Raw genomic sequence first — 10,782 nt, 5'->3', positions numbered from 1 at the left:
TTAAAAAAAAAAAAAAAAAAAAAAGCATTAAGCATATGAAGGACTAAGAAAAAAAAAATCAATAATTTGATCATGATGTGATCGATCAAGAGTCGATTGTGGAATAATCCACAACATGATGTATACTATTAGGTAGACACGAAGTAGATTATAATTAATAGTTTCCAAAGTCGTTGTGAAGAGACACAAACACATGGAGAAAATTTTAGAACTCTTAAAGTTGCATCATACAAATTAAATTTATTTATTTATTGTGACAAATTCACATTTCTTAAAAACTGTGATCATTTTGAAAAGGACAACATAATAATATCCTCAAGTATTGGAAACGGACCTTACTTGAGGCAAAACAATGCAGTCAAGGAAAAGAAATGATTGACTCAAGTTTTTGAAGCATTATTTAGATAAGTAAAATGAAGAATGGAATTGATATGCTTTTGGCACGTTTGGTACATAAATTGTTGTGTTGCAGTGTCAAGTGTTATTAGGGACGGATCCAGGATTTGATCTAAGACCAGACTATAAAATTTCAATCCGGACAACTACGCGAAAAAAAAAATTTTACACATAAAAAAATGGTTTTTTACAAAAAATAAAAAAATAAAAAATACCTTAAAAAAAGCTATTGGGCCTGAGGTCGAGGAGGGGGGCTACAGCCCAGCCCAGCCCCACCTAAATCCATCTCTAAGTGCTATCCGATACTGTTTACAAGTACTCTTTTTGTTTCGAACTCTTCTTTGCTAGAAATTGGCAACGTATATGAGGTTTTTATCTTTATAGTTTATACCCATTTCCTTTGATGTGTATCTGAGTGTTTTTCTTAAATTAAATATAGAAATGAAGATCATTATCAACCATACCTCGAAAAAGAAAATTCCCAATTTTACTGATAAAGAATCATATTCTAATGTAGAACTATCAAAATAGAATAGGCTAAAAATCCAAATTATTTAGGACTTCGAGATTCCTATAGATTTAATTATATATAAAAATTTAGAAGTGTCTCTTTTAACGAATTTAGCTCTTAATAGACGATCAACGGAGTAGAAGCCGCAAAAATTGGTATTTGGAGCTTTCAAACTTTTATGCCTAATTTGGGAGCATAACAGCCTTGTGGTATAGATTTAATTATGAGTCATTAGTCGAGGCACTTGCATTATGCAACGAATATCATCAAGGCTAAAATGACTTGAGGGGTATAGGTGGCCCAACTAGTAGGTTTATAATCAATTCACAACTTTCAATAATTTAATTATCTTAGCTTTAGTTTTATAGACAAAGTCAGCTTCTTCGTACTTGGATGGCGATGCTTTTTGTTGTCTTTTTATATTTCCATTTCTTTATTTCTTTATTTTATTAATATAATTTATTATTATTATTATTATTATTATTATTATTATTATTATTATTATTATTATTTTTGGTTTATGGGAGGTTCTACTATTTTCGATTCTTGCACCAATTATAATTGCATAAACTTCTCTTATATTTGTTTATTGTGGCACTAATGTTTCCAACCCCTTTTTAATCGTATTTTTATTTACAATCTTCTATTAATTAGTACATTTTTTTATTGATGACGATTTATATCCAAACATTATATTGGTGCATTTTGGAAAAGGGGCAAATATTATGTCGCATGAGAGTGCACCAAAGAATGCCAAGGATAAGAGTGCACCAAAGAAAATGTTGGAGATATAACTATGAGCCAAGGTTGGAGATCATTAGTGCAATTTAAAAGTAAATGAAACAAAATAAAACTATGGTAGGAAAATAATTTTATGTTTCTTATAAAAAGCCCCCTCAAAAATCAAACCTGTGGTTATTGCATGATATTTTTAATGGTCAAACTGGCCACATGGCACCCTCGACCCTTGATCTTCAATCACGTAGGGCCCGTGCAATTGACAAACCTCGACCCTGGGTCCAAACCCAAGATTTTATCCCTGTTTGAGCAGCAATTTCCCTTCTGAAAAATAGTGATTTCTGAACCGTGGCCTATACATGGTCAGTGGAAAAGGGGCAGCCAATTGAATAGATTTAACTTATATAGATTAGATTATTTTATCGCAGGATTATCTTAAAATGTTTTAGAACAGAGTCTCCCGAAAGGAGGTTCACATTCACCACATATTAGTGAGTGGCCATATGGCTGTATATATTAAGCCTACCGAACAATATTACTAACTAAGCAATAATTTCTTTTTACCATGACAATGATAAATGGATTGAAAAAAGAAAAACAAGCAAAGGAAAGATACATAAGCCTCTCATATTGAAAACCTGTATTTGATTGGAAAATTTTCCATGGAGAATGGCCTTTTTCCATCCTAATTTCGACATTTGGAGTGTTTAATTGCCATTTTTTCCATGAAAAATATTTTCCAACATTTAAAAAATATGCCTAGTTTTCCTTTATTTGAGGAAAACATTTTCTCTGGGGAGATAGGGTTCTGTTTTTCTCAAAATAAGGAAAACATTTTCCATACTAATCAAACATGTAAAAGTGGCAACCAAAAACTTCCATTAACAAATGGACTATTTTAGCTTACTGCCAACAATGCTTATGAACACTTTATAGTTCATAAATTATTCTGGACTTAAGGATCAACAAAAATATCATTTTACATACTGGTAACTGATCTCATTTCCCTCATGCAGATTGGCGTAGATACCATTCCAGTGCTTGTTGGCCCTGTTACATACTTGTTGCTCTCAAAGCCTGCCAAGGGTGTTGAGAAAACTTTCCCTCTTCTATCTCTTCTGGACCAAATTCTTCCTATCTACAAGTAAGAGCAATTAGGTTTTCAGTTTGTTCTTATGGTGTCTTCTCCATATTCATTTTGCTTATCTGAATCTTCATCCAAATGTGCAATGCCCTTTCAGGGAAGTAATTGCTGAGTTGAAGGCAGCTGGTGCTTTATGGATTCAGTTTGATGAGCCCACTCTAGTGATGGATCTTGAATCTCACCAATTGGAAGCCTTCACTAAGGCCTATGCTGAACTTGAGTCAAGTCTGTCTGGACTTGATGTTCTTGTTGAGACCTACTTTGCTGATATCCCCCGGGATGCATTTAAAACCCTTACCTCTCTGAAGGGAGTTACTGCTTTTGGTTTTGACTTGGTACGTGGCACCAAGACTTTGAATTTAATAAAAAGTGGATTCCCTTCTGGAAAGTACCTGTTTGCAGGAGTGGTTGATGGACGAAACATTTGGGCTAATGATCTGGACACATCTCTCATCACCCTGAAGTCTCTAGAAGGCATTGTGGGGAAGGGCAAGTTGTCTAAATGTTTTGCTGCTAGTTTTTTAAGTTTTGCTTATATGTACACATTTTTCTAATGATTTTGGTGAAACAGATAAGCTTGTTGTCTCCACATCCTGCTCGCTTCTCCACACTGCTGTCGATCTGATTAATGAACCTAAGCTGGACACAGAAATTAAATCATGGCTTGCATTTGCTGCCCAAAAAGTTTTTGAAGTAAATGCTCTGGCAAAGGCATTGACGGGTCAGAAAGACGAGGTATACATCTCAGTTATTGTCTTTTGAAATACAAAACCAGATGGTGTTTGTGATGGAATATGATTCACAAAGTGGAAGAGAAAGACTTGAAAACTAATATGAAAATAATCAGCCACACATACATAATCGACTGGTTCTAAATATATATGTATATTACAAAAGTTTTTCTACCATGTTTCTAGCCAACAACTTCCACCTAACATCACCTTACTTGTTGACTGAATATACCATACTCTGATGGACATTGTAATACACAAAAATAACCATCACAAGTACTGATTTAATACATATAATTAATACAAAATATAACAACAAAAGTGGCACACAATTATCAACACTCCTCCTTTAACACTTTTGTTGGAAACACCAAGACTTTTTCTCAATGTTTCTAATCTTCCTTTAGGCAAGGATTTAGTGAAAATATCAGCATACTGATTTTCAGAACTACAATGCATCAGCTGGACTTCTTTTCTGTCTTGTGCCTCCCTTATTGAGTGATATTTGATCTTAATATGTTTTGTCCTTCCATGAAATACCGGGTTCTTCACCATAGCCACAGCCGACTGATTATCACAAAAAATAACAGTGGCTTTCTCTTGCTTGTGATGAAGATCCTCCATAACTTTCCTTAGCCATATTGCTTGATTAGTAGCCTCTGAAGCTACTATGTATTCTGCCTCTACTATCGATTGAGCAACTGTTTTTTGTTTCATAGCACTCCAGCATACAACACTTATTCCAGCATAAAACACATAACCAGATATACTTTTCACGTCATCACTCGAGCCAGCCCAATCATTGTCTGTGAATCCAGTTAATGCCAAGTTTTCTGATTTTCTGAACAAAATTCCTAGATCTTCAGTTCCTTTCACATATATCAGCACCCTTTTTACAACTTGAAAATGGAATTCACTTGGTTCCTGCCTAAATCTAGATAGGATATTGGCAGCAAAAATAAGATCTGGTCGGGTAGAAGTTAGGTACAGCAAGCATCCAACCATACTCCTATATATTTTTTCATCAATCCTCTTAGATCCATCATCTTTTATTAGCTTTAGATTTTGCACTAAGGGAGTACTTATTGCCTTGCAATTCTCCAAATTAAATTTCCTTAACATCTTCCTAACATACTTCCTTTGACAAACAAATATCTCATTTTGAGTTTGAAATATTTCCATGCTAAGAAAATAGTGCATTTCCCCCAAATCAGTCATCTCAAATACCTTTCTCAATTTATCTTTTACCTCCTTGATCATTACATAGCAGCCTCCTGTGATCAGAAGATCATCTACATACAATGAGATGATGATCATCTTATTCTCCTCTTGCCTTATATACAAGGTTTGTTCATTCATACTTCTCAAGAAACCAAGTGTGCTCAAGTGTTCATTGATCCTGCTATACCAAGCTCTAGGAGCCTGTTTAAGTCCATACAAGGCCTTCCTTAATAGATAAACTTTCTCACCTGCCTCTTCAAGTTGGAAGCCTTCCGGTTGTTCAATGAAAATCTCTTCCTCCAAGTGTCCATTCAAAAATGCTGATTTAACATCCAATTGGTAGATTTTCCAACCTCTATGAACAGCTATTGCATATAACAATCTGATTCTTTCATACCTGGCTACTAGTGCAAAAGTATCAGTGAAATCAATTCCATATTGTTAAGAGTATCCTTTTACAATCAGCCTGGCTTTAAACTTGTTAACATAACCATCTGGATTCAGCTTCGTTTTGTACACCCACTTTACACCAATTACATGCTTATTTTTTGGTTTATCAACCAGCTCCCAGGTCCTATTTTTCTCAATCATATTTAACTCCTCCTTCATTGCAGCCATCCACTCTTTTGATCCTGCTGCTTCAGCGTAATTTGAAGGCTCCAAAGTAGCAACATTACACCTAGCATATATGTCTTCAAGTGGTCTAGTTTTTACCACTACATTTTCAGAATCTGTGTCACTCTCAGCATCTTCTATTACTTCATTATCATCAGCATCATCTGGCTGTGGAGTTGTTCTAGGATTTTGAAGTCGAGTGACTGAATCTGCTTCCCAATTCCATACAGATCCCTCATCAATTTTGATATCTCTACTGGATATCATCTTCTTGCTTTGTGGAATAAAAACTCTATATCCCTTGGCATTGTTGCAAAAACCAACCAGGACACCTTTCTCAGCTTTTTGACTCAATTTGTCCCTCTTTACATCAGAAATATGAATGAAGCATACACTGCCAAACACCTTCAGATGAGACATATTAGGTTTCATCTCATACCGGCTTCAAACGGAGTCTTTTTATCTAAGGATTTTGTGGGCAATCGATTAAGTAAATACACAACAGTATTTATAGTTTCTGCCCAGAATTCCTTAGGTATATTTTTCTCAAACATCAAACACCTGGCCATCTCCATAACTGTTCNAACAGTATTTATAGTTTCTGCCCAGAATTCCTTAGGTATATTTTTCTCAAACATCAAACACCTGGCCATCTCCATAACTGTTCTATATTTCCTCTCACAAACACCATTTTGCTGGGGAGAATAAGGTATAGTTAGCTGATGTTTGATCCCCATATCTTCACAGAATTTGTCAAACTGACCACAGCAGTACTATGTTCCATTGTCTGATCTGATGGACTTGATCTTGTTGTTGCATTCATTTTCTATCAAATTTTTAAACCTTTGAAACACAGTTGCTACCTCATAATTCATTCTCAAAAAATATACCCAACACATTCTTGACATATCATCTATGAAAAGGATGAAATATCTACTGCCATTCATGGTTGGGGTCCTCATAGGTCCACAAACATCTGAGTGCACCAATTTAAGTTTCTTTGTTGTCCTTCTTGCTTGATTTTTTGAAAATGGTAACCTGGTTTGCTTTCCATATTGACATACATCACACACACAATCATTGTTGCTGATTTAAGGCATATTTTCCACAAGCTTCAAATCATGCAAATGCTTAAGTGATGTATAGCTAGAATACCCAAATCTTTTGTGCCATAAGGAGGATTCGATTATTGTGGTTGCAAGTGCTTGATCACTTACATTTTTCCACTCCAATGGAAAGCTCCTATGTCTCATTCCTACTTTCATAACTTCTTGATTTTGCGGATCAAGTATGGTGCATCTATTATCTTTAAATATAAGTGTGTAGTCTTTTTCAATCAATTGACCAACACTAATCAGATTCTGATCAATATTAGGCACATATAAAATATCTGATATGAGTTTGGTACCTGTTGAGGTCTGCACTGCTATTTCTCCAGCACCTTTTACTTCCACAAACTCACCATTTCCAACCTTAACTCTTGACGTGAGTTTGTCATTCATCTTGATAAAGATGCTTAAGTTGGATGTCATATGGTGAGTGCATCCACTATCCAGCAACTAGGCTTCATCATTGCCGCAGACATTAAAATTTGTTGCTGTGAACAAATATTCATCTCAGCAACTTGAGCTTACTGCAGGTCCTATTTCTCCTTCTTACTTTTGCATACCTTCTCAATGTGACCAAATTGTTTGCAAGCCCTACATTGTACTTCAGGCCTTAACCAACACCATTTAGGTGAATGTCCCGTCTTTTTGCAATGAGGACATGGTGGATACTTCTTTCCTTCACCAGAATTTTTGTTGCTTTCAGCACCCTTCTTGTCATTAAATGGTTTCTTCATCCCATAACTAGTTTGAGCTTTGCATTTTCCTTTAGCAAACAAGGCTCCCTCGACTTGCTCTTCTTTTCTGATCAATCTTCTTTGTTCTGTGGCTTGAAAAGCATTGACTAGCTCAGACAATGACTTGCTGGCCAGATCCCTGGAATCTTCAAGTGAGGAGATCTTGGCTTCAGCACCCTTCTTGTCATTAAATGGTTTCTTCATCCCATAACTAGTTTGAGCTTTGCATTTTCCTTTAGCAAACAAGGCTCCCTCAACTTGCTCTTCTTTTCTGATCAATCTTCTTTGTTCTGTGGCTTGAAGAGCATTGACTAGCTCAGACAATGACATGCTGGCCAGATCCCTGGAATCTTCAAGTGAGGAGATCTTGGCTTGGAATTTTTAAGGCAAGCTGATCAAGACCTTCTCTACTACTCTCCTGTCTGGCAAGTCATCACTTAGCAACCTGATTTGGTTTTGATTCCTTCATCTTTAGAGTTTCAAACTCCCTTCTTAGGTTCAGCACTTGCATTCGTCTTGTCCTTTCATTGCCTCGACATTCCTCTCTTAATCTATCCCAGGCTTCTTTTGCAGTTTCACAAGTTATAATCCTTGTGAAAATAGCATTCGAGACACAGATTGTATGCAAGAAAGATCCTTAAATTTCTTAGCAATCTACTCACTATGTTGCTTCAGCTGTGTAATTGTGGATTTGCTCTAAGTGGTGGAGGTTCAGTGTCATTTTCTGTGATTTCCCATAAATCATAAGCTCTCAAATATGCTTTCATCTTTGCAGCCCAAAAATCATAGTTTTCTCCAGCAAATATTGAAGGCAAAAGAGCCGTGAAACCACCAAAAGCCATTACTCACACTTACTGGGTTATATGTAGTTGTTTTCTGATTTTCTCACCAGAGTTTGCCCTTCTTCATTTCTTCGTGTTCTAAGGCCAAAGTGGCTCTGATACCACTGATGCAATATGATTCACAAAGTGGAAGAGAAAGACTTGAAAACTAATATGAAAATAATCAGCCACACATACATAATCGACTGGTTCTAAATATATATGTATATTACAAAAGTTTTTCTACCATGTTTCTAGCCAACAACTTCCACCTAACATCACCTTACTTGTTGACTGAATATACCATACTTTGATGGACATTGTAATACACAAAAATAACCATCACAAGTGCTGATTTAATACATATAATTAATACAAAATATAACAACAAAAGTGGCACACAGTTATCAACAAACACTTCCACCAAAAACTGAAAAGACACTCCAGTCCAGAATATATATTCTGGTTAATAGTTGTAAAATTCCACAAAAAGAATTGACTGTTAGTGTAATAAAAACTGCTGACATGGCTTTGTTACCAAATCCAAGAGTAAGCAAAACATGGTTGATGAAGGGATGCCGGTCAAAAGAGTAGAAAGAACGGAAGGCATAGAGGAAAAGAAGAGGCCTCTCTCTGCGTATGAAACTCAACTAGTTTTACATTGTATCAGGGCCATAAAAAACACCATAAAGCAATTGTCAAGTCCAACAGTCTCTCCATTAGGATATGTGAGGCCATCATTACTGAGTCTGATCCCGTGCTGAATCACCAGATTTTGTTTTGCACTACTCTATTTTCACTGATAAAGGAGTCATGATTGATATTCAACGAAGAGTTGAGTTGTAATACTTTACCTCAAACTTGACCTTACATTTCTAATCTTAATTTGGATCCTCGTGTAAACAAACAAATATATTCCAAGATCCAGTCAGTTAAACGATTACTTCTTTATGTAGTGTGTCAGATATTTTGGTCTAAGTTTTCATACGGGATATCATTTCCATGGTGATCTTGATTATGCTTCATTTTCTCTTCTTATTCAAAATATTATTCTTTCTCCACCTACTAAATCTAATATTGAATCTCACCATAATTGCCCACACGTCTGAGCTTATACCAAACTTCAAAGAATTGCCACTGGATATGCAGATGTAAGTAAGCCTTCTTCAGATTTCTTGATTGCCTTCAAATTCCTATGACCATCATATTGCTGTGAGAAAGGGAACATGCACCTTTCTAACCCCTGTTTCTTACCCATGTATCTTCTTTCATATTCGTTCTTGGTTGCTAACTTGCTACCGGGACTCCATGCCACCAAAGACTATGACAGGAGCTTTTTATCATCTTGAGTGACATAAGGCTATGACTGGAGAGATGCTAACAAAATAAACAACCATATACTCTCCATACATAGAAAAATAAAAATCTTTCCTTTTTTCCATTCTCTTAATTATAATAAAAAAAAATTTGTCTTCGTTTCCTCCAACCACCAATAGAGTCAAACTTAGAAAAATCCATAAAAATTTACTTTCTCAAATCTCATTCTGTTTTCCTAGCTCCCTCTCTTGGATACAAATCTATAATTCTCTGTGTCCATCTTGTCTCATCTTCTTCTTACATTTTAGTGATTTTTGCTTCCGTAAGGGCATAATCTTAGTCTGACAGTAACTTTATCCAAACATGTAAGAAAATTTAAAATTTACTTATTTACTTGTAACTTTTTTTAAGCTTTGCCAAACATGCACCACGCCATATAAGCAAAACATTATTTAGTTAATTATGCTCAATAAATCAACCAAAAAGTATGAAAGCATAATCAGATAGTACGTAACAAGAACAGTTGAAAACGAAATATCGATTCCATAATCGCATCTTTCTATTATAATTCTTCCGAGTAAATTTAACCAATGCTCACTGAACTTTAAATTTGTTACTACTTACTCACTCATCTTTCACGCGTTACTGAATACTCACTCATCTTTTCATATAGTTATCTATCCACCACTCGTCTCTTCCAATAATTGGGCGATTTTTGCGGCAAATTTCCGACAACTTCCGACCACCAAGACTATCGGATTTTGATACCCTCTTCAATTACTATCCAAAATCTCCCCATAACTCCAAGGGATTCGACCGGAAAATTTCCGCAAAATTCGCCCAAAAAATTTGAAAATCTAGGCGGATTTTCAGATTTTTGGGCAAATTTTGCGAAAATTTTCCGATAACTTCTAACCACCAAAATTGTCGAATTTTGATACCGTTAGAAAGCCCACAATGTCCTCTTCAATTGCCACCCAAAATTTTCTCATAACTCCAAAGGATTCGATCGAAATAAACCCAAAAATTTAGTATCCCGAAAAGATAAAAATCTGGACAGAGTTGAGGATGCTGATTTTGTGGGTTTATTCCGATCGAATCTTTTGGAGTTATAGGGTAATTTTGGATGGTAATTGAAGATGACATTGTAGGCTTTCCAACGATATCAAAATCTGACCGTTTTGGTGGTTAGAAGTTGTCGGAAAATTGCCGCAAAATTTCCCCAAAAAATCTAAGAATTTGGGCAAATTTTCAGATTTTTTGGGCGACTTTTGCGGCAATTTTGGGTGGTAATTAAAGAGAATATCGTGAGCTTTCCAACGGTATCAAAATTCGACGGCCTTGGTGGTCGGAAGTTGTCGGGAAGTTGCCACAAAAACCACCCAATTATTGGAATATACGAGTGATGGATGGGTAAATATATGGAAAGATGAGTGATTATTGAA

General features: G+C 35.7%; 1 protein-coding gene across 1 annotated transcript; it reads left to right on the top strand.

The window, feature by feature from the left end:
* Positions 1-2,616: 2,616 nt before the first annotated feature.
* LOC111368241 (5-methyltetrahydropteroyltriglutamate--homocysteine methyltransferase-like) lies at positions 2,617-3,566 on the top strand. The gene is made up of 3 exons (XM_022989502.1): positions 2,617-2,789; positions 2,887-3,278; positions 3,361-3,566. The coding sequence occupies exons 1-3, from the start codon at positions 2,656-2,658 to the stop codon at positions 3,549-3,551; spliced, it is 717 nt and encodes a 238-aa protein (XP_022845270.1). The 5' UTR covers positions 2,617-2,655; the 3' UTR covers positions 3,552-3,566.
* Positions 3,567-10,782: the final 7,216 nt, after the last annotated feature.

This window comes from Olea europaea, chromosome 1 (assembly GCF_002742605.1).
Source record: "Olea europaea var. sylvestris chromosome 1, O_europaea_v1, whole genome shotgun sequence".
Classification (NCBI taxonomy): domain Eukaryota; kingdom Viridiplantae; phylum Streptophyta; class Magnoliopsida; order Lamiales; family Oleaceae; genus Olea; species Olea europaea.
This window is presented reverse-complemented; position numbering and strand designations above follow the sequence as displayed.